This window comes from Sarcophilus harrisii, chromosome 3 (assembly GCF_902635505.1).
Source record: "Sarcophilus harrisii chromosome 3, mSarHar1.11, whole genome shotgun sequence".
Taxonomy (NCBI): Eukaryota; Metazoa; Chordata; class Mammalia; order Dasyuromorphia; family Dasyuridae; genus Sarcophilus; species Sarcophilus harrisii.
Window position 1 is genome coordinate 402,316,688 of NC_045428.1, and position 25,409 is coordinate 402,342,096.

A 25,409-nucleotide genomic window follows, 5' to 3' on the forward strand; every position below is an offset into this window, starting at 1 on the left:
TTGATTCCTCAGATCATTTATCAATTGGGGAATGTTTTAGATGTAAGACTTTTTTGGAGAAATTTGTTTTAAAGATTTTTTTTTCCCTTAGTATTTTCTTCCCTTTTAATTTTTGCTTTTGTTTTTTGCTAAGGCAATTGGGGTTAAGTGACTTCACTTGGGGTCAGACAGCCAGGAAGTATTAAGTGTCTGAGAATAGATTTGAATTCAGGTCCTCCTGACTTCAGGACTGGTACTCTATTCACTATGCCACCAAAGTGCCCCTTGTCTTCTAATTTTTACCTCCATTGGTTTGGCTTGTGCTAGCAGAGTATCAGGGAGGATTCAAAATATATAACAATAGTTCAAGAAAGAATATATTTTCATTCTCCATATTCTGTTATTTCTTGATCGCTCATAGCTTCACTGGCTTTCCCTTACCCAGGTCTAATTTTCCTTGAGTTATTCTCATCTTTTGAGACTGTATCTCCTTTTCTAATGCATTAATTTTTTTTTCATGATCTTATTTTTCTTAGATTTTTTGTTTGTTTTTTCCTCAGTGTTTCTCATTTAATTTTTAAATTCTTTTTTGAATTCTTCTATAAATTCTCTCTGGGCCAAGAGCCATTTCACATTAGTCTTTGGGATAAAAGTTTTCTTATACTTAAATGTTCTCCTCTGAAGATGAAACCTCATCTTCCCTGTTCCCATAGTAAATTTCTATAATTGGGTTCTTCTTTGATGGTTCTTTATTTATTTATTTTTTTAAATAAGAAATGTTAGCCTAAGCCCTTCTAATTGTGGGGTGGGGAGATGGTGCCTCTAGCTTCACTTTAGCTTTCCCCTTTGACCTGGAACCCCAAACCAAGAGCTGAACTCTCCAGCAAAGGCCCACAGCCAGCAGCATTTCAGCCCCATTGCCTCTGCACTCATGGATTCTGATTTCTTCTCCAGGGCCACATCTCAGCAGCACAACTGAGCCTGGCATTCCTAATCAGCTGAAGTCACCTCAGTCTTTCTGTTCTCAGACCTCTCCCCCCCCCCCCCCCCCCCCCCCCCCCCCCCCCCCCCCCCCCCCCACCTCCACCCCTTTTACAGATAGTCCAGGAGATGAAAGTTTCTGTGGTTCCTGCTGAAGTTCCAGCTAACCCCAGGTCTTCCCACTTGGTGTTTCTGGAGCCTGAAAAGGTTTGCACTTCACTGTAATTAATCCCGGGCCTTTTTTCCAATCTTCTTTGGTTGTACTAGAACTCTTGTTCTGCCCCAAGTCTTCTTGATTTTTTTCACCAGTCTTGTCTTTGCCCTGAAGCAAAAATTGTTCTGTTTCTGGAGGAACCAATTTACTGACCTCTATTCTGCCATCTTCCCAGAATCCCCCCCCCCCAAGCAAAAACTTAAAAATTTTATGTAATCAGATATATTTATGTGAACTTCTTTCATGTTTAATCATGAACTTTTTCTTTTCTTTATTTTTGCGAGGCAGTTGGGAGTAAGTGACTTGCTCAGGGTCACACAACTGGGAAGTATTAAGTGTCTGAGGCCAGATTTGAATTCTGGTCCTCCAAATTTCAGAGCTGGTGCTCCAGCCATTGTGCCATCTAACTGACCCATGGACTTTTTCTTTATCCATAAATCTGTCAGATATTATCTTTTAATTATTTTTATAATGTTGCCCTTTATGTTTAAATCATATACCAGTTTGTAGCATTTCTTAGCATATAGTGTAAAATAGTAGTCTCTACCTAGTCTCTGTCAAATTGTTTTCCAGTTTTCTCAGTAATTTTTGTTGAATACTGAGTTCATACCCCACTGGCTAGTAATTTGGGGTTTATCAAAACACAAGGTTCAATCTACTGGTCATCCTGCCATTTAGGGGAGGGGGTGGGGGGGGGGTAAGAGGTGAAAAATTGGAACAAGAGGTTTGGCAATTGTTAATGCTGTAAAGTTACCCATGTATATATCCTGTAAATAAAAGGCTATTAAATAAAAAAAAACAAAACAAAAAAAAAAACACAAGGTTCATTACATATTTTATCTCTGTTTGAGAATTTATGCTCTATTTATACCCGTGGAAAACTACCTGATCCTATTTCCCTTCTAATGGTTTAAAAATATGTATTTGGTATATGTTATGGTGGCTGATGTTAGTCTAAAGCTAATATTTTCTAAGTGGAATTCTAGTTTTCCCATCAATTCTTGTCAAATAGGAAGATCTTCCACAGGTGAATTTTTTTTTTTTAGGTTTATCAAATATGAATTGTTGAAGTGAGCCAGAATCAAGGCAGTAATTTATACATTAACAACAATACTTTTTCATTTTTTTATTATAGCTTTTTATATACAAAACATATGCATGAGTAATTTTTCAACATTGACCCTTGCAAAACCTTCTGTTTCAACTTCTCCTCCTTCCCTCTTCCCTCCCCCCCAAGATGGGAGGTAGTCCCATACATGTTAAATATATTAAAGTATATAACAACAATACTCTTAATGAATACAGTATAATTTGAATTCTAGAACCCTAACCCTTCATTTTTACTTCTGTTTATTGTTTATCTTGATACCTAGCAAAATTGTTTTTGATGTTTTTGTCTAGTTCGATAAATTATTTTCTTGGTCATTTGATATAATACCAAATCTGTAAACTAGTACTGTAAAGACCTATTCACAGGCTCAGAATTTCCCTCTAGTTAGTTAAACCATTTTTTATTTCCTTAATAAGTGCTTTGTACTTATACTTACACAGATTTTGAAGAAAGTCCAATCTTTTTTAGGCATACTTTGTATTGATGAGACTCTTCACGTTGCTTCTTTGTAATTATTCATTTGTACCTTTTTATTACTTTAATTACGTTTCCATTGCCTGTTAGCTGATTCTTAAAGTTCTTCAGAAATAGGATTCCATAAATTATAGACATAAACCATCATTAGTAGAATATTAGTACTGAAAATGCATGTAGGGGTGCAGAGCAAAGCCAGCATCTTGTCTGAGCTCTCTCTAGTTCCTTTAGAATAAATGCTAGTTCAAGCCTCTGAGAAGATTTTGGAGTGACAGAACCCACAAACATTCAGAATGACATCATTTTCCAGCTTAAAATGTCTAGGAAAGGTTTGTCTTATTTGGCCAGGGAGTAACACAGCCCAGTACAGATGTAACATGGGGAATCTTAAGGGAGACTTTTAAGCAAAATATAGTAGCTTGGCCACTCTGTCCTGGTTAAGAGAACCAGTGGCTCAGCAAGCCATCTGTGGTACCTACAATCCAGCCACAAAAGGCAAATTGTGAACTCCCTGAGCCCTGGCATAACAGATGGCATAGACCAGGCTAACACCCAGTATAGCCTGCAGCACTACTGGCCTCAGCATGGCATAAAGTCAATGAGAGGCCCCTGTTCCCCTGGATGGAAGCTTGGAACACAATATCCTCTGAGCAGAACTTAACTTTTTAAAAATGAGGCCCGCCCCCCCCCAAAAAAATAAAAAAAGCAAAAAGATCCCTGACCATAGAAAGCTATAATGGTAATGGGGAATATCAGAACACAAACCCAAAAGAGGCCAAATGCCTTTGTGTGAAGCCTTAAAGTGGGTTATGAACTGATCTGAAGTTCCAAAAGCTCTCTTGGAAGAGCTCAAAAGGAATTTTAAAAATCAAGTAAAAATCCCCCCAAAATGGGGGAAAGAAATGAGAGTTATGCGAGAGAATTGTGAAAGTTTAGGGAGGAAAAAAAGGAACAGCTTAGAAAAGGAAGCCCAGAAATTAAAGAAAACAATTTTTTAAAAATAAATTTGGTGAATTGGGAAAAAATATATACTAAAGAAAACATCTCCTTAAAAAATAGAATCTGTAAAATGGGGGGGGGGGGGGAATAGCCACTGAGAAAAACTCCTTTAAAAGTATAATGGGCCAACTGCAAAAGGAGGTAAAAACCCTAACTGAAGAAAATAATTCATTAAAAATTAGAATTTGATAAATGTAAGTGAATGGCTCAATGAGACATTAAGAATCAGTTGAATAAAATTTTAAAAATGAAAAAACTAGAAGACCTCATTGGAAAAACAACTGACCTGGAAAATAGATCCAAGTAACACAATCTAAGAATTATTGGACTGCCTGAAGGCCATGTTCAAAAAATGAGCCTGGATAACATCTTTCAAAAAATTACCAAGAAAAACTGCCCTGATATCCTAGAACCAGAAGGCAAAATAGAAAGAATCCACTGATTGTCTCCAGAGAGAGCCCCCAAAATGAAAACTGAAAAAAAATATTGTCGCTAAATTCCAGAATTATTAGATCAAGGAGAAACTACTGCAAGCAGCCCGAAAGAAACAGTGCAATATATTGACGAGCCACAATCAGGATTTTACCCAGGATTTAGCCAATTCCACATGCAAGAATTGGAAGGTCTGGAATGTGATGTTCTGAAATGCAAAGAAGCTTAGGACTATAATCTGAATCAATTACGCAGGAAAATTGAGCATTATCTTTTAGGGGGAAAGATGGATAGAATATTCAAGGAAATAAGGGATTTTCAATCAGTTTTGATGAAAAAACCAGAGCTGAACAGAAAATAACGATATCCAAGAGAAGGTTAAAAAGGTAAACAGGAAAGAAAAAAAGAACTGTGCTTTTTAAAGGTTAAATTGTTTACATCTGTACACAGAAAGATGTTATTTGTAACTCTTGAGAACTGTATCTTTTTTCAGGGAAATTAGAAGACAGAGGTGTGGGAATAAATTGACTTTAATGTGATGATATAAAAGAAAGGATATTGTACTAGTAGAAGAGGAAAAGGAGGTAAAATTGTGTAAAATTATATTACATGAAGAGACACAAAAGACCTATTACAGTAGAAGGAAAGAAGGGAGAAAAAGGATGCAATGTTTGAAACTGAATCTCATCAGATTGATCATCATAATTGACCATATTAATAACCAAATTAACAGACATCTATTGAGAATCTCATAGATGTAGAAAAAACCATTTGCCAAAATACAGCACCCATTGCTATTAAAAACACTAGAGAGCATTGAAATAAATGGAGTTTTCCTTAAAATAAACGACATCTATTTAAAACCACCAGCAAACATAACATATAATGGGGATAAGCTAGAAGCATTCCCACTAAGATTAGGGATGAAACAAGGATTTCCATTGTCACAACTATTAATTCTGTATTGTACTAGAAATATTATTACCTTTAGCAATAAGAGAAGAAAAAGAAATTGGAGGAATTAAGAATAGGTAACAAGGAAACTAAACTCACTCTTTGCAAATTATATGGTGGTACATTATAGAATCTTTGCAAATAACTAAAAAACTATTCAAAATAATTAACAGCTTTAGCAAAGTTACAGGATGAAAATTAACCCCATGTAAATCTTTGGTATTTCTATGTTACCAACAAATCCCAGAAGCAAGAGATAGGTAGAAAAAATCCATTTAAAGTAATTGCAGGCAATATAAAATATTTGGGAGTCTTCCTGCCAAGACAAAACCAAGAACTATATGAACACAATTACAAAACACTTCGCACAAATAAAGTTTGTTCTAAACAATTGGAAAAATAATAATTCTGTCTAAATTAATCTTAATTCAGTGCCATACTAATCAAACTACCAAAAAAATTACTTTATAATGCTAGAAAAAAAATAACTATGAAATTCACCTGGAAGAACAAAGGCTCAAAAATATCAAGGGAATCAATGAAAAAATGCAAAAGAAGGTAGAAGGCCTGGACCAGGCCTTTTTTGTTGACTTTTTATTGTGTTTTTTTTTTTTTTTTTTTTTCTACTTTTGGTCTGATTTTTTTTTTTTTTTTTTTGGAACAACATGGTAAACTGGGAAATATGTTTAAAAAGAATTGTGCATATTTTACCTGTATTGGATTGCTTGTGGTCTTGGAGAGAGGGAACATAATGGAGGGGGAAAAAGTTTAAAACTATTTTTAGATGTATTTTGAAAAATAAAATATTATTAAGAAAAAAAAATAGAAAATGCCTTTGTTTTGAGCTAAGAGGTGTCTGAGGCAGAATTTGAATTGAGCTCCTCCTACTTCTAGCTTTAGTATCTTGTGGATTGCACTATAGTTGCCCATGACATTTTTTTAAAATATCCTTCCATCTAAGAACTACCTTGTGAGTCTCTCAGTTGCCATAAAATTGCATTGTCTCTTGCCTGGTCTTTCTGTATATATATTTGGTCAAGTCCACCTACTTTTACTTTCATTTCCTTTTCTCAGTTCCATTATGACTTTGGACAGAGATAAATGACATAGTAGACTGAGTATGTGCCTTGTAGTTGGGAAGACTTATTACTTAATCTTTATCTCTTCACTATCCATATGGGCGTAATAATAGCATGTATCTCACAGAGTTATTGCATGATCATATGAAATAATATATAAGGCATTTGACAAACCTTTTATTTAAGCATATTTAGATAGTAGCTTCATTTTCCTTGATGGTAAAATAATTTGCTATAATCTGCAAATCTTTTTTATTTTTTTAAAAACATATTATCCTCCTTCCAGTTTATCTTTGAATGCCTCAAAAGTTTGATTTGTTTATTTAAGGCTTGCCAAGCTTTGTTTCTTTTTCACTCTTGTGAAAAAATACTCTTTTTTTTTTTTTTTTTTTTAAATTTAATAGCCTTTTATTTACAGGTTATATGTATGGGTAACTTTACAGCATTAACAATTGCCAAACCTCTTGTTCCAATTTTTCACCTCTTACCCCCCCACCCCCCTCCCCCAGATGGCAGGATGACCAGTAGATGTTAAATATATTAAAATATAAATTAGATACACAATAAGTATACAATGACCAAACCGTTATTTTGCTGTACAAAAAGAATCAGACTCTGAAATATTGTACAATTAGCTTGTGAAGGAAATCCAAAATGCAGGTGGGCATAAATATAGGGATTGGGAATTCAGTGTAATAGTTTGAAAAAATACTCTTACTAAGCTTTCATCTTTTCTCTATAAGGTTTTACAAAGTTGTACATGTTCTTATCTAGTTTCACTCTTGATCTCAAGTAAATCAAGTACTTAATGAAGTTTATAGACTTTTAAATTCAGTTTTTGCATGATAATTGTTATATGAAATTATTTTAATTGTTGTAGATGTTCTATACTCAATTTATAGATTTCTAACATTAATAACTTGTTTAAATAGACCATTTTGGAATTGTTTTAACTTAATATCTTATTATTAATTAATATTTTTACATTTACTTCAGTCAGTCAGTCTGACAGTATATAGACAGCTGATCCAGCATTAAGGGCCACTTTACTAAGGAGCTATTTCCTCTCTGTTAGAATAGAACACTTTTTGTAGGGTAATGTTATTTGCTACTAATCCCATCCCATCTTATCTGATACATGTGAGGTTTTGAATACTTTATAAATCTTTGGTCTTATATTCCTTCAGTCTTAGCTATGTATTTTAACAATTTCTGCCATTCTCATTTATGCCCTCCTTGGCATTGAAATCAACAAAGAAGAAAATATATGTTGATACATTTTTGAGGGTCATCTTTGTAGAACCTCTTCCATGTCATCCTCTGCAGCAGTTTTTGACACATAAACTTCAATTATTTTCCTAATGGTCTTTCTGCAGATACTTTTTTTGTGAGCACTCTAGTAAGACAAAAACAAATGTCCTATGAAATACTTGTTGCATTTGAATGTACAATAAAACCAGCTTCCCTCTCTTCTTTTGCTTCCTTCTTCAAACTGAACCTGTGACCTAAATTTCCATTTATGTTCCTTATGTTTTCCAGTTTTGATATTAGCGAAAATGCCAAGATTGATATGATCTAGTTCTTCCAATGATACAAAGATAGTCATTGTTATTGGTCAAGGATCTTATATTTACAGTATCAAGAGGGATTGGTACTAAATAGTTCATTTTTAAAAATAGAGTGTTTCTTGGCATTTTTGACCTTTTTTTTTTTTTTTTTTTTTTTTTTTTTTTTGCTGCCCATCACAGAAATGGAGAGTAGATATAGAGAGAGCTGTTCTACTTTTAAAGTAGTTTGACATGGCTAGAGAATTCACCAGCAATTTATGGTGTAAGTAAGTCTTTGAAAAATAGATCCAATCACCTTCACAGTATTTCTCTTGGGGAATATTTTGCCACAATTTATACTTCATTGGCACAATGTTCAGGAACTCAAGGGGAACTCCAGACCACAATGAAGTAGGACTTTGTAGAGGACTTGAGGTTATAAAGATGTCCTTTTGACAGCTTATAGTTATTGAAAATCCAGTATCTCAAGTGTGTTTTTAGACTGTTCTCCTCTTCCTATTATATTCTGATTTCAGTTCATTTATCATCTCTAGTGCCTGCTCAAAATGGACATACATTATGTACTTGACATGCAACTGTATGTGTGTATGTATATGTATGTATATTTACCTTCTAAATATGTAATTGTATTATTTGGCTTATGCTTACAGATTTTTTGATTTACTGCCTGGATGTTCTTAGTCTAAAAAAGTTTAGAGACAACTACTACAAGGAATCCCTTTTCTATTTGAAATTGCTTTCAGGGCAAATATCCTTGACTAGCACCTTTTTTTTTTTTTTTTTTTTTTTTTAATATCTCACTAGCTAGAGTCAAATGATTATCAAAGTTATCTTTGTGTATGAATCTGTTAAGAAATCTTTTGTGATGTTAACCATGTGCATGAGAGGTTCCTTATTAGAGAAGTACTTTTAAGGGTGTATATCCGGGGAAGAGACTGGATAGAGTATTTTGAAACCTGTTTTTTTCTTATGTTTTTGTTATTCTAATGAGGATTTTTGGACATGAGAGAGTACATCTTTTCTGTTATGTGCTTGACCCATCTAGCTGCTCTCCTTACCTTCATCTTCTTCAGTGCTATTTTTGCTTACTTAAATAGAACTTTCAGGCCTTCGTACAGATGATAGAAGTAGGTCTTTGTAAAAATAATAACAAATTTGTCCTTTATTTTATCTAGAGTCCGCCTTAGTTGAGTCTTAAGCCTTATTTTCTTACTTTCTTAGTTCTGTTTTATATAAGGTAGTACTACTCATAATCTGTGCATTTTGCACATAAATTGACATTCTAGGTCAGTGTTATCTACTTCTCTCACATTCTGTCACATTTTCCCCCTTGATGGTCAGTTAGGGAGTATTTGCTAACTAAATCTCATTCTCAGCCCCTTTGACTTCCATGAAATGGTGATTAGTTTATGTTTACTTAAATTAATATACGAACAAATGATAAGCAGTATCAATGTCTTTTGCTTTATCCATTTCCCATTTTTATCAGCAATGGCTTATTTGAACAAGTTGTGATTGCTCATTAAACAAATTATGTTAAAAAAATTGGCTTATTTTTGCTTGCTAAGACTCAGTTTTTCCTTTTGTATCTTTTGTATCTGCAATGTGCTCTTTTATCTTTGTATGTGGAGTCTTCAAGTTCCTCATCTATTTGGATCTAATGTAATCTTAAATTTCCTTGAACTCTGAATTTCTGATCCTGTGACCTATATTTTAAGTGTCTTGCAATTTTAAAAGATTGTTTTCTTCCTCAGAATTCTATTAGTTAATCTGAAAGGAAAGTTTATTTTCAAAAGACCTACATGTCCAACTTTTTCTGGGGATCCCATATCAAATTTCATATACCATTCAACCATTCATATCACTTTTCTTGTTATCTGCTACCTTCATAACTTTTTTCCATTCTCCCTTCTATTCTTATTATAGGGATCAAATTAATAATAACATCCTTTATGGAAAGGAAAATGAGTTGACTTCATTAAGGCTTTATTCACTATTTTAGGGTCTATCTCCAGCATTTAGTTTTTTTTAGTAGCCTTTTATTTACAGGTTATATGCATGGGTAACTTTACAGCATTAACAATTGCCAAGCCTCTTGTTCCAATTTTTCACCTCTTACTCCCTACCCCCTCCCCCAGATGGCAGGATGACCAGTAGATGTTAAATATATTAAAATATAAATTAGATACACAATAAGTATACATGACCAAACCGTTATTTTGCTGTACAAAAAGAATCAGACTCTGAAATATTGTACAATTAGCTTGTGAAGGAAATCCAAAATGCAGGTGGGCATAAATATAGGGATTGGGAATTAAATGTAATGGTTTTTAGTCATTTCCCAGAGTTCTTTCTCTGGGCGTAGCTGGTTCAGTTCATTACTGCTCCATTGGAAATGATTTGGTTGATCTCGTTGCTGAGGATGGCCAGGCCCATCAGAACTGGTCATCATATAGTATTGTTGTTGAAGTATATAATGATCTCCTGGTCCTGCTCATTTCACTCAGCATCAGTTCGTGTAAGTCTCTCCAGGCCTTTCTGAAATCATCCTGTTGGTCATTTCTTACAGAACAATAATATTCCATAATATTCATATACCACAATTTATTCAGCCATTCTCCAGCTGATGGGCATCCATTCAGTTTCCGGTTTCTAGCCACTACAAAAAGGGCTGCCACAAACATTCGTGCACATACAGGTCCCTTTCCCTTCTTTATAATCTCTTTTATCTCCAGCATTTAGTACAGTGATTATTAAGTTTTCTGTTTTGCTTCAAAGTTACATTATTTTTAGATTGTTGCAAGTATATAAAATAAGTTATGATTGATAAATTTACTTGAAGGTCAATTTGGAATTCTAATTGTATTTTCTGGTTAGTTTCCAAATTCAGGTCGCAAAAGCTTATTTAATTAATATTATATTTGAAGTATAATCTTATATTAATAGTTTTATAGAACCCCTATGACATTTCTGTAGGAAAATATATTTTGAGTTCCAACTTAAAGCATTGAGAACATATTTTTCTCTTTTCCCATCTTTCCCCTACTACTACTTTGGGATTCCAGATTTCTCTTCCTCCATGTTCTCTCTACTTGTCCAGTAACTTGAGTTGGAATCCTTTAGTTCCAGTTATTGCTTTTAATGCTAAATTGTAGGGGTCATTTGTTCAACAGAATCTTGTTTGGAAAGGTGTAAAAGGCCAGATTGATTAAATCTGTAGAGGAATTAGAATTATGAGAATGAAGAACAAGTCTTAAAAAGAGAAATTGTAATATCTGGGCTAGCTCTCTGGTGGGCCTCCGGATCAGCCCGAGGCCTTTGGGCTTAATGGGAAAGTCAAGTGAAGGAGGCAGGAGAGCACACATCCAGCAGTCTGGAGTCTGGAGTCTGAAGTCTTCTCTGTGGCTGAAAGAGGGTGAATCCTCTGTGATTCCTTCAAATACTCTAGTACAATCACATCACTACCTCATGCCAGAGCATGCCCAACTACACTTGAGCATGCAGTATCTTGTCAGGAGAGCCATCACATCACCATATTACCTTAAGTATATGTACTTGACTAGAATGAATACTTCAGTAGCTAGAGAATTATTATCTCATCAAGTGTACTGAATCTTAAGGACACTTTTTCAGAGTTCCAATCCTCTTCAAGAAATGAGCAGTAATAGGGATAAAAGAAAGATAGGAGTAAGGGTCAGTGTGGTCAGTATTCTATTGTAGTTGAGGCATTAGGTTTTTTGTTTGTTTGTTTGTTTTAATGATTAAAGAGTATCTAGGATTTACTTGGTTGCTTTCCTCAGCTTTTCCTACATATTATCCCCCACCATATACCAGAATGTTAAGCCCCTTGAAAGTTAGAAACATATTTTATTTGAATTTTATCTATTCTCTTCTACTTAGGACAGGACCACACTTAAGATGGGCAGTTGAATGTTGTATTATACTACACAATTAAACCAGTGTACTGGTAAAGAAATTTTCTCTGTGACACTCAATTCAGTCTCTTTTATTCTTTTTCTTAACCCTTTTGAAAAAAACATTGGAAATTTTCTTCCCCAACCCCTTTGAAAGAAGATGAGTTTAATTTCAGTTTTTCTTTATTGCCACCATCGTCTATCTATTTGAGGTTGTTTTCTAAAATATAAAATGTAGAAAATGTTTTGGCTATGTTAAGTGCTTTGTCAAACTTAAAATAATATACAAATGTCACTTATTGTAATTTTTATGAGGTAATTAGATACAACAAGATTTTTTGGAAGAAAATATTAAGGTCACAAAAAGATAATTGAAAATTTCTAAAGAGGTATAGCAAATGTAAAAGTATGGAAAACTTTTTGCCATGGTTTGTTTAGGAAGTATACTTGTAATATTCTTGGTGGTTTTCTAGAGGTCTTGGAGCAGCCTTCCTTTCAGCAAATTAATCACCACAAGAATAGCCAGGTGTTGAAGTCCAAATCTTTTATTATCTCCTTCACTATCTAGTTTCCTTGCCTGGGGAGAATCTTTCAGACCTGCCTTGGTCTCAATGGGGGGAGTTCAGGAGGCCAGCCACCAAGAGGCTGATGAAGATGGAATGAATCTTTTTCTTTGGCTTTGAGAGCTTGAGCTCCTGCCTCTAGTCCTCTGTCTTCTCTGGCTCTGATGGAATCTGGCTCTTAGTCCTCACTTATATGCTATATACTGAGTATAAAACAATCATTATATCACTTGGAAACCATTATTTGTTGTAAGATTAAATAAATCATATTGAACTTAGAGAACTATTAATCACAGACTTCTGGCCCATAACATACTAATGAAATATTTCTTTTGGAAACTATATAACACAGAGTTCAAGTATGATTTCCCATTCATTTCAAAGTGATTAGCTTTAGGATAACATAACACAGTTTTGTACAAATATTCATTAGTGAAAATTTCTTGTGAATTAAGTTGAGAATTTGAATAGATTATTTGCCTTTTTTTCATTTAAAGTATATTAATAAGTCTGAATGAAAACATTTTTAATAGTTAAATTAATTTTTATACTTAGTACAAGACTTAGCTGGTTATAGTTAGCCAAAGGATTTTTAGTTTAATAAATTGGCTTTTAGAACTTCATAGTATATCCAAAAATAAACTTTGTGAAATTACTTTTCTTTTAAAGTTCTTGAGAGAGAATGACCTTGTATCACTCACACTTGGAGGTGAGCAATATGATCCTTAAAAGGCTGCTTAGATCCCTAGGGGACTGCCAAATTCCACTGATGCTTCCAGTGAGATGACGCCTGTGTGCAGCCCCTGCTGTTTGGTCACTCACCCATCACCTCAGGACTTTAAGATCGGTAGAAACAGAGTTGGAAGGAGTTGTTAGCCTCACTCTCTCTCTTCTAGAGTCACACTGTCCAGTAGTATAGGTCAAAGTAAAGACAACTGGTGATGACTCGAGATGCAGTGGATGACCGTGGCATCTTCAATGTCTAATCAAGCTCTAAGTACTCCTCAGCACCTGTTTCATGTTTTTTGTTGTTGTTGTTTTTTGTTTGTTTGTTTGTTCACCTGTTTTTTTGGCCTGTCTGCCAAAATGATTTACTGGGGTATGGCTCCTGTATATGCTACAGCTTCTTGGAGCCACAGGTGAGAATTAGATGGATCAGGTAGACAGGGAATATGGAGAGCAGTCCTCGCCCCAGAAGTACTAGACTTCTTAAAACACATTCTACATCTCTTTTAAGTATTACTGACTGAGAGATTGCCTAGATAGCCCATTTTAAATTATGAGATGATTTGTGTTATGAAAAAGTATATAATTTTGTATGATACATGACAAATTGACTTTATAACGTCATTAAGTTTTTGAAATAAATGGTAATGATTGACCCATTTAGTAAGGAATCTTGCAGTTTATACTTATAAAAACAAATTACTTGAAGGGATATTAAGAAATAGTTAGGTCTGGGTCCTACCTGTGAGCAATTTTTATTGAAAGTATATTAAGCCTTAAATATCACCATGGAACTGTGGTTGAATAGGTGTAATGTTCCTCATGTTGCTCATGATCAGCAATCAACTTTTGGGTGTAACTGATAGAGATCAGCACTTGGACCTGCTATTTTGTTCTACCAAAAAAAAAAAAAAAAGCCTCTAATTTAGTGAGCAAACATATTGCTATCAAAACTGTCAGCATAGATGTAATTTACTGATTATTAGTTTTCCAGGCCCTGCAATCTGCGTAATAAATTGTCTTTGGGAAGAAGAGATTGGATTTTTCAGTACTTTACTGGTTGCTATCTTCTGGCTTCTGTTACCATTGTATAATTTTTCATAATGATCTTAGGTGAAAGACCAGCAAATTCAAATGCCAGGAAGAATGTAAAATATAGCATAATTGCAAAGGGTATAAAGTTTGAAGGGCAGTTGTAGCCTTATTGCTATGGTATTATAGTGAGAGATTGTGAACAAATTTCTATATTGTGAATAATCTATCAGATAACAATAACATTTATATGCTGCTTTAAAATTTGCCAAAGTGCTTTATAATTGTTTTCTCATTTGGTCCTTACAATAATCCCAGAAAATAGTAGTTGTTATCTTCATTTTGTAGATGAGAAACTGAAGCAGAGAGAAGTTAAATAAAATTGCCTCGTATCATGTAGCTAGCTAGGAAGTGTCTAAAACTAGGTTTGAAGTTCAGTATTTTCAGTGTTATATTTTGTTTTCCTGTGGGGCATCTTTATTTTGTGACTTCTTAAAAAGCATAGTATGCTGTAGCATATTCTTCCTGGTATATAAAAATACTCAATACATTAATGTTTTTATTTAAGATTCTAAGCTCTTCTTTAAAAATAAAAAAACAAAAAATAAAATGTAAATCTTATTTTGTGAAGACACAAAAATAAAACATTACCCGGGGTGTCGGGGGGGAGTATTTGAAAGGTATCCATTTTCAAATTGTTTCAGATGTTGACTTTTTCTAGTTATTTTCTCTTTTAAAATGATTTAGAAATCATTATTCAATTATCAGAAGTGAGACACTTATTTAAAGACTATTTTAAATCTAAATTATTAAGGAACCATTGTCAAATGAATTAAGTATTTTTAAATTACAACGTAGGTCATTGAAAATATTATGAAATTTATTAACATTAATTTTGTAGGCAACTTCTAACAGCAGGTGTTATTTCATGACATTTGTTACTTTAAACAGAAATACCTATCCTTCTGGATTGCCTTCTAATAGATTACTCTGACCTACTTTTCTGTTTTTTAAAAAAAACTTATACTAGTGAATCAAAGTATCAGATCCCTATGGTAAAGGTTATGAACCACTTTTCTCAAAACAATATTTTGAAATGTATAAAAGAAAACACACAGGATTTTAACGGAAACCAGAGTAGTTTCCAGACTACTGTTACAAACACAGTAGTGAAAATAAAATTTAATTTTTTTCCCATCCAGATTCATGGCCCTTCTGAAATCTTAACCTCAGCAACTTAAGAACTCCTTCTAAAGAATTTTGTGATAAATGGAATTAGGTTGGGAAGGTGTTTATTGTTTATTTTCTTTTAGTACTTTTGATTTCAAATACCCTTTAAAGATAGCATCTTTTGGAAGCAGTAAAGCTTTTAAAAAATAAGTAAGGTGACAAAGAAAAATAATTAGTTGTGCAATGCTTCCTAATGACTTGATGTAATTCTCCAAACTGTCTAGAACTAGATCAGTAACCACACCATCATAGTTACTGATGATTTGAAATAGCTCCTGTACAGTTTTGTGTTGTTTTTTAATTTGCCACCTCTTCTTAATCTCTACTTCTGTTAAGTCCCTACCATTTTTTGTCCTTTATTGTGCACAAAACATTGCTTTGATATCTGTAATTATCATGAATAAATCTCTCATCATTCCTATTGTATTATTTTCTTCTGTTTCCTTGAATTGCTCACTAGGAAAAAACCTCCTTATCTCTCCTTGGTAGTTTTTGGAATTATATATTAACTAGGGTTTATCTTTCTCCTTCTCCCTTACTTTTCACTTTTTTTTCTTTCTTTGGCTATTTATAAAACTATCAGACAGCCGTTTTGCTTTTAACTTTTTCTTTGGAATGGTTTTTGTTTCTGCCTCTTGCACGATATTTTAACTTCATTCCATAGTGCTTTGGGTACTTTTCTACTAGATCTCATTCCTTAGATCTATTCATTACTTCTACTTCATATTCATAAGGGATGTTATTTTATGCCTAGGAAATCTTCAATTTAAGTTTGAACTTTGCAATGAGAAACTTATGATTTGAGCTAATCAGTTTCAGGTCTTGTTTTAACTGACTAGCTTTTCCACCTTTAGCTGCAAAGTATATACTACGTTTTATTTTAGTATTGAACATCTAATAATGGCCATGTGTAGAATTGGTTTTCTGGTTGTTGAAAAACAATGTTTGCTACAGCCAGCAAGTTATCTTGACAAAAGTTAGTCTTCATTTTGTAGTACAAAGCCAAACCTATTTATTATTCCATTTATCTTTTGATTCCTACTTTAGCATTCTGAACACCCAAGAAGAATGTGAGATTTTTTTTATTTTGGTAATATTTCTAGAAGATGTTGTACATAAAAATCAATCAACTTTGGCCTCTTTGGCATCAGTGATTGGAGAATATTCTTGTTTTACTATGATGTTGAACAGTATGCCTTGGCTTTGGTCAGATATCATTTTGTCATTTTTAAAAATTATATCCTAATGCTGCTTTTTGCACTTTTATTGTCTGAGGGCTATTCCATTTCTTCTAAGGGATACTTAACCCACAGTATTATATGCTTTGATCACCTGAATTAAATTTACCTTTTCTCATTCATTTAAATTATTAATTCATTTCTTTCCATTTCTTATTTGATGACATTTTTAGCTTACTTGGTTAATTCAAGTTCCTCTGAAATCTGATCTTTATGACTTTGGACTTTCCTTTCATCACCAGACAGATCCACAATTGAGCTTCTTTTTGGAGCTCTTTGTGATTGTTCTTCACTCTTTACCAGTAATGTGTTGTATGCCTTCTGATTTGATGTCATAACTTTTATCATTTGAATATTTTCCATGGAGTTTTCTTGGCAAGGGTGTTGGAATAGTCTTTTCCTTTTATTTTTAGTGAATCACCTTTTGTCCTAACTTTCCACTATAGCCTGTCTATCTTGTTAAAAGATAGCATGAGATAGCTGACAGTATTTTACTGAACTATTACTAGCCCCCTCTTTCATGACAGGGCAGTGATTCAGGAAGAAATCTGGAGTACCTAAAGATCTTTCCTTTACCTTCCGCTTCTCTTAGGTTAATTTTGTGAGTTCTAGGTGATTGTTACTTAGTCTTTTCCCACCAAAAATGTGATAGGCATATTACTCTCCTGCTTTTACCTCTCAGAAAGACTAGGATTTATTTTTATCACTCTATCCTTTCTCTTCTGTCCTAGAATTACCCAGATGATAATTTTTCAGCTGCATTTGTCCTCCAATTGTCCTAATTTAATGAAAGATTTTGTCTCATGGTTAAATATTAAAAGGGAGAGAATAAGAAAGTTTTTGGGAGAAAAAGAATGAGTTCTTAAAAAAATAAAAATGGCTCTTAGCACTGCAGAACACTTGTTTGTTCTTGTACCATTTGATCTACCTGAGGAAAAATTTATTTTTGGTGGTCTAAATACATTTTTGTTGCATACAGAATTAGTATCTTAATTGTTTATAGTGGAGAATTAATTTTAGAATGGCAAATGACAATGACAAATTAGGATTTTAAAAAATGTAATAATATTATTGCTATTGAATGGAAACATTTTTGTACTAAAACATCATATACCACTTAAGATATAACTGCCTCATAAAAATAACTTAGCATTCTGTTAACTATTTTTTTGTAGACTCCAGAGAAGAAACAGTCAGAACCATCCAGAGGAAGAAAGAGGAAAGCAGAAAACCAAAGTGAAAGCAGTCAGGGTGAGTTACACAATACTCTTTGAGAACCAAATAAGTATTTGTTATTTGAGAACCAAATAAGTATTTGTTATTAATAACTTTGACCTTGTACTTTTGCACTTGTAAAACGTATGCTTTAAGATTTAGTTGGTGGAACTAGTAATTGTTTTATGTTCCTGTGACTCTGAAGCTTCTTTTTCTTATTTCAGCATATGAGTCCTCTTATACATGATATCAAGAAATGGGACTTTATTAGGCCATTCATTCTGCTCAAATTTCACTTTGCTTCTTTTCCAGTCTTGTCCCTGGAGTTATGCAGTTAAACTTTAAATTGTCTTCTATACTATTGAATCCCTTGCTTCCTTTTTCTATCCTATCATCACTTGAAGTGAGGTGCTCCTTTTCTTGTTGATGCCCTGTCTCATTTTCCACACAAGCATTTCCAGATTATACCTCCCCCCCCCCCCCCCCCCCCAAGCTTTCCACTTTTTTCTTAGCTGATGACTTTGCCTTATACCTTACTGAGAAATTAAGGCTGTTTGACATGTGACTTCTTTTTTCCCCCTTACTATCAGGACTCCTTATCATCCCCACTCTCTCCTTCTTTGCCCTCATTTCTCACAGTGAGGTAGCCCTTAACCTTGTTGAGGCCAATCCTCTTCCATGTGCCCTTGACTCCATCCATTTCTGTCTTTATCATATTTCATTCTTTCTTCTCTCTCACTTCTCCTTTCCCTTCTCACTTTTTTCTCTCTTCATTCTTCTCGTTTTCTTTGGACTCCTTTCTCTTTTCCTCTCATCTCACTTTCTAATCCAGTGCAACCTGATTTCTAGCTGTGTCACTGAGCTCAAGCTGCTTTCTTCAGTTATCAGGGATTTTTAAAGTGCCAAATCTAATGTTCTTTTTTAGTGCTCATCCTTCTCAACCATCCTTTTCTGAATATTCCCTTTTCCCTGGGCTGTTGTAGCACCACTCTCTACTGTTTTTCTTATCTAAATATACTTTATCTCTTGCAGTCTCATCATTCATATTATTCCTCTGAATTATAGGTGTTCTCCAATACTCAGTTCTGAGTGTTTCTTTCTTTTTTTGGTAACCCTATCAACTCATTTGTTTAATTACTATGTCTGTAATCATGAAATTTCTATATTCTAGGTCCAGTCACACCCTAGAGCTTTGCTCCTTCATTATCCATTTAGACATTTAAAATTTTTCAACAATATCAAACTCCGCATGCTCATACTGAACTTACTATTTTCCACTCCTCACCTACTTTTCTTCCATTCTTCCATTCTGCCGGGTTTGTTTAAAGACTGCTTTAACTATAATTCCTCATCTCCTTTAATCCCCGTAATTAAGCAGTTATCAGATCTTGCCATTTTTACTTCCACAGTATTTCTTATCTCTGATTTCTTATTTCTGCTCACATAGCTACCACCTTTATTCAGGTCTTCCTTACCTTTTCCATAGATTATTGCAATATTTTCCTCCCTAGTCTTCTTGCCTTCAGTATTTTTATATCTTTATTCTATTTTCTCTACTCTTACAAAAGTGCTTTTCTATAAGCATGGTTCTGACCTTGTTATTCCCCAACTCAGATTATACTGGTTTCTCATTGCTTTTAGAATAAGATTTGGACTTTTTGTTTTCAAACTTGTCACAACTTTGTATCTTTCTATCCTTTTATGTTGCCTGTACTCCCACACTTCGTGATTCAGCCCAACATACTTCTGTACCTATGCCTGTGCACTGATTGGTCACACGGAATATTTTCCAAGCTCCCTTCTATCTGGCATAATCTGTTCATTCACCTTTAATTTCTATATACTCCATGAAGCTTTTTTTAGTCAAAACCCAAGCTGCTACCATCTTTGTTCTGAAACTACTTTTTAAAATTTATTCTGTATATACTTAGAAATGTATTTGTTACCACCACTACAACATAATATTGTTTCCTCACTTATATCCATAATGCCTACCACAATGTTGTACTTGTAATTAATAAATATTTATTAATTGTCTCTATTATCTGATCTGCATGGTGATAAATTATTAGTTACTTCCTCATAATGATTTTGCCTTAAAGCTAGATGAGATTAAGTAAAACTTAAAATTGGGGTCTTATCTTTAACAAATAAATTGGTACCTGGTACTTTGGTACTTTAGGGAAATTTGTAGTCCTTAATTTAAAAAAGAAAAACACCAAAACTGTTTTTCTTAATTATTTTTGTTCCTTTTCCTCCAAAAAAATCCAGATAATTACTTTTAAAATGAATGAAAGATGTCTTTTTTTTATAATACACACACACACACACACACACACATACACACACACACTCTAGTACTGTACTCAACATAGTACTTACTATAAATTGTTCTTTAAATCATAAAGGGAAACCCTATGATGATTAGCTAGAAAGTGTTCTTTTTGCCTAGAATCCAAATCTCCATGGAGTGCTAGCTTACTATGAATTTTTATCATTGAAATTAGATAATAGCAATATTAATTACTCAACTTCTTGATGAGATTGTTCTCAGAATACTACTCAAAAACTGCATTTCTCATTAATATTAAGACAAATGTTTCTTCAAGTGCTCTTCAGTTTGCAAAGTACTGTACACGTTGTCTCATTTTGTTCCTTAAATCAATCCTGTGAGGTAAGTGTTATCATTGTTGCCCCTATTTTCAAACTAGGAGTATCACAAACTAAGTGACTTGCCTAGGGTCACACAGCTGGTAAGTGCCTGAGATCAGGTTTGGATTTGGGCCCTCCTGACATATGCTGTCCATCACTTTTACTCTCTCTGTCCCCTAGTTGCCCTTTGGCACATTAGGATGTGGAATGGTTTTCTATATACTGAGTTTCATTCTCCTATTTTACAGTGGTTTAATTTCCTTTAGTTCTGATAGATTCCTTGTTCAGTAATTATTGGAGTTTTAATGATATTCACTAATTTAAATTTAGGGAATCATGTAAAATAATTTTCAGTCTCTTGTTTTATTAATGTATTTCAGTTTGTATGCTTATTTTTTCTTTCCAGTCTAATTTGACAAGCATCTACTATGTTTGAGACTAAGAATGGAAAGAGAAAATAAAATCTGTCCTGCTGTTGATGGGCTCACATACATAAAGACTAAATAATTTTGCAGGACAAAGGAATCAGGAACAGCCTTCTGCATGAAGTGGCACTTCAGATTTTCTTCACAGGGGCAGGAGAAAATGCATTTCAGATCCGTATCAGTGAAAAGACATTATAACAAGAGATGGAATGTCATCTGTTAGGAACAGCAGAGAGACCATTTTAGCTGAAAGATAGAGTAAGTGAAAGGAAGATTAATGTCCAATATATCTGTGAAGATGGGCTAGAACCTAGTTAGTGATTAGGAAATATCACGGTTGAAAGTTTCTGTTTTATCCCAGGGCAGTAGCAAGCCACTGGACTTGTGCTTTAGAAATACCATTTTGGCAACTCTATATAAAAGGAAAAAGGATAGGAGAGTGGGGAGACAGGGAAACCAACTGAACTTGTTTGCAATTGTCAGTGAAAGTTAAATTTTATATTAAATAACAAAGATACTTACTGGAAAGTAATAAATAGTACCCGCCATAGCAGAGTTTTTCTCATTTAATCTTCTGTGAAATTCCTCTTTATTCTAATTTGATAAGGGATACACAAAGTCTGTGTATTATTTCCTGAGTAAAATCTATTTTAATTGTTTTTTAATGTGTTAAAGAATTATATCAAGGTTTCTTAAAGATATGCATAGTAAAATATTAACTTTAGGACAAGTTGTCATATGTAATTGTTTTTCCTATTAAAATTTTAAACTAATCATTTATTCTCCATACTTTTTATTTTATGACATACTAGCTTCATAGGAAAAGTGTCTTGAAATTTATAATTCTAGGATTCTATTCATTTTATTCCCCGAAACAGGAAAAAAAGCTTTACTTTAAGAAATAGGGAATTATATCCTATTGAACCTTTTTTTTTTTTTTTTGCAGAAATAGGAAGCATTATATAATAACAATTTGAAAATATCTACTTTATTATATTTCATATATATTTTATGTTGGGCTTTTTTGTAATTTAGATAAATTAGATAATCATTAAACTTGAAATTATTGAGTGTATCTTAAGAAAATTTTGACTTTCATGTGATTTTATATACAGTATTTTTTAAAAATTTAAGAACTTGAAAATTACATTACCATTTCACAAAATAGAAAACATCATTAGGGTGAGTAGAATATAATGTTGCTATTTTATTCTTAAATGGATGGACAGTGCTTAACAAAATCTCATTTTGAAACTTTTTTATCCTAGATGAAAATTTACTTGGATTTTAAAAATTTGCTCATGTGTTCTTTTGGGGAGAGAAATACACGGGTTTGATAATTCTGAATAATTGAAAATATTTTAACTATGAACATATTAGACAAAGTATTTTACAAATTTCTCATTCTTATGAGTACTTTTTCATTAAATTTTGCTGGAGTTACAGACATGTAAAATGAAAGGATGATGAGTTAGCTTTAGCTCTATTATGTAACTTTAGAGACCAAAGCATAGAGATATTATATATTCCCCTTGTTAGATATTGTCCCCCTTCCACACACACCCTCAAATAGGACATGGTAAATCTAAAAGGATGAATTTGAAGTATTATTCATATCTCCATCTTCTTGCATAAATTTCATTTTACTTTAGTATAATAGTATTGGATTGGTGATTCAGAATATTTTTCCGGAGCTAATAGAGTTCTTACTCTATTCTGTTAGTAACTCCTAGTAATAATGTGTAGGAATTATCACAATGTACCTATGGGAACCACATTTAAATTTTGTTTATATACAAAATAACCCACAATTTAAAAATGTTTTAAAAGTCAAAATATCTTTGTACAAAATAGCCTCTATATTTCAGCCCTTTAATTTTTTGGCTAAGCATAGATATGTCTGTTTAACAGCATTTTTATTATACTATACAGGTATGAATTAGTTTGTTAGTATAAAGTTGTCATTTGTGCCTTTTGTTCATTCTGATCTGTGCTTATGAACAATTAGAAGCCATAAACCAGTGTGAATTAATTGTAGTTTTATAACATGCTAATTTGCTCAGTGCTTATTTTTAAGTAATTAGTGTAATAGAATTTAATCTCCTAACATCATGTGTTTGTGTGAACTTCCAATAATTGGAACAATTACTTTAATTGACATGTTTTTACTAAAGTATGCCATTTATCGTTTAAAAGCTTGCCATTATTATTTGGAATTCTTAAAGTAGAATCTAATTCCTTCAGAATGGAAAAGTTTTGTTTTGTTTTCACTTATTGTACTTTCCTTTCCCACTCACATCCTCAATATCAATTAAATGAAGTATCAGGTATCCATATTCAATAAAAGTTTTAAGTTTTCTTTAGAAATCAACTCCCTATAAGTTCACTTTTCTGACAAAATAGCCATGTGGTAGTCATTATCATTGTGTTTTAAATATGTGACACTTTTTTCTTCCTTCCTCCCTCTCTCTTTCCTCCCTCCCTCCTTTCCTTCCTTCCTTTCTTCTTCCTTTCTTCCTCCCTCCCTCCCTTCCTTCCCTCCCTTTCTTCCTTCCCTCCCTTCCTTCCTTTTTTCCTTCTATTTCTTCCTTCTTTCCTTCCATTCTTCCTTCCATTCCTCTTTCCTTCCTTTCTTCTCTCCTTCCTTCCTTCTCTCCTTCCATTCCTCCTTTCCTTCCATTCCTCCTTCTTTCTTTCTATCCTTCTGTTCCTTGTTTCCTTCTTCCCTCCTTCCCTCCCTCTTCCCTCTTGCCTTTTCTTTCCTTTCCTTATTTTCTTGCTTTTTTTCTTTCCTGCTTTTTTTCTTGCCTTTTTTTTTGTTTGTTTGTTTGTTTTTTTGTTTTTGTTTTTTTTTTTTGTTTGTTTTTTTTGTTTTTTTTTGTTTTTTTAGGAAAAAGTATCGGGGGACGTGGCCACAAAATTAGTGACTATTTTGAAGTAAGTTTTTTAAGGATTCTTCCTGTTTTCTGAAATGATGTAATACTGCATTTGGCCAAGAATAATTCCTCTGAACTATATATTTCAATTATTGCTATCTGAGAATTTTTATCATCATTGAAGCAACACTACTTGAGACATAGGTTTGAGAGTCAATTTCTGAGAACATTTTAGTAGTGTTAAACTAAATTATTCTTCCTTTCAACTGCTAATAGGGGGCATATATAAAAACTGGTAAGATAAGCACTATATTTTATTGCAAAATATTTTTTTCTTATGAGAGAGAATGGGATTCCCTAGTATGGTAAAGCTCATTGTTATCCAAACCCTCCAAAATTATTCTTCTGTTTTCCATATAAGCATTGAAGTGCCATGCCAGTGCCATATCACTGTTTAGATGTGACCCTACATTCTTAAAAGCTATATACAGTATAACATAGGCTATGACAAGCTCTCTTAAACTGGAAAGATCAGTAATTAGATATGATTTGTACAAGGATCAGTGTACAGAAATATAGAGAGACTCATCACCAGCCTGGCCATAGATTAATGAATTTTTGAGCCATGGTAACATTTCAAGACTATCTCCACAATTATAGAATAATTGAGATCTTTATCTTTTTGTGGAGAAGGATATCACAGAAGAAAATTACAAATCCTTAATGAAATGCTTATACCAACCAAGGCATAACTGCTTTGTATATTGTGCTTTCATGTTTACAGAGTATTTTACATGTATTCTCCTTTATATTCATGATCTCATTATCTAACACCTATATGACAGGTGGTTTGTAAATATTTTTTGAATTTGTATGTCATCATTTGTTGAAGTTATAAGTCATCGCCATGTAGATAGTTAATTATATTGTACTCTTTTCTCTATACCATAAAAAGAAAAAGAAAGAAATTGAGGCTTGGAGTATTAATTGACTTGCTGATGTGTCTGTATAGGAGTTGAGCCCATGTCTAATTCAATTCTCACTCTACTACTGAGTAGTAGTTCAATTTTCACTCTACTACTGAGTAGAGTATTTTCTACTCTAGTTCAGTTCTCATAATACTATTTGCATTTGACACTTAAGCTTATTAGTCACTGAGTGAACTGTTGCATAGGCAAGATATTTAGAAAAGATTTAGAGAAACTTCCTAGTATGTCACTTCTTTTTCACTGTTAACATTCTTTGGCTTGTTTACTTGATTTTTAGGGTGTAATAGACCAGAAAAAAAAAGGTAATAAACAGATTGTTCCTTTCTCTGTTTTCATCAATGAACATAGTGAGCAAAAGAGTTCTTGAGTTTGTATGCAGAAAAAAATACATCATTATGATGCTCAGGTTTATATGCTGTTAAGTGTATTTATTAACTGAGCCAATTCTTTTTAGTACTTTTATATAGTAATATATCCATTAACGAGGAGTATGGCATGTCCTTTTGGATTCTTTGATAGTGAACTATGAAAAATATTTAAAATAAAGACATAATCATAATTTTCAAATAAGTTTATCTATCTTTAAAACAGTACCCTTAGTATTTTTTTAAAGGGTGATTTTTTTAAAAAAATCAACTTAGTGCTGATATTGATTTTACTTAACTTGGGAAATTATCATACATTATGATAATTTTGATGATAAATAAAGATGATTGCTGCATAAAAGTAATATTTTTACTGTAGAGAAATATTTTGCA

At 33.1% G+C, this 25,409-nt stretch overlaps 1 protein-coding gene across 3 annotated transcripts in view; it reads left to right on the forward strand.

Moving 5' to 3' along the window:
• Nucleotides 1-25,409, forward strand: part of TLK1 (tousled like kinase 1) — a 151,154-nt gene that overhangs the window by 65,627 nt on the left and 60,118 nt on the right. For all 3 annotated transcript variants that reach the window (XM_031960474.1, XM_031960475.1, XM_031960476.1), the window contains 2 exons: nucleotides 17,670-17,745; nucleotides 23,677-23,723. In XM_031960474.1, coding sequence (XP_031816334.1) covers nucleotides 17,670-17,745; nucleotides 23,677-23,723 — 123 coding nt within the window. The remainder of the gene's footprint in view (nucleotides 1-17,669; nucleotides 17,746-23,676; nucleotides 23,724-25,409) is intronic.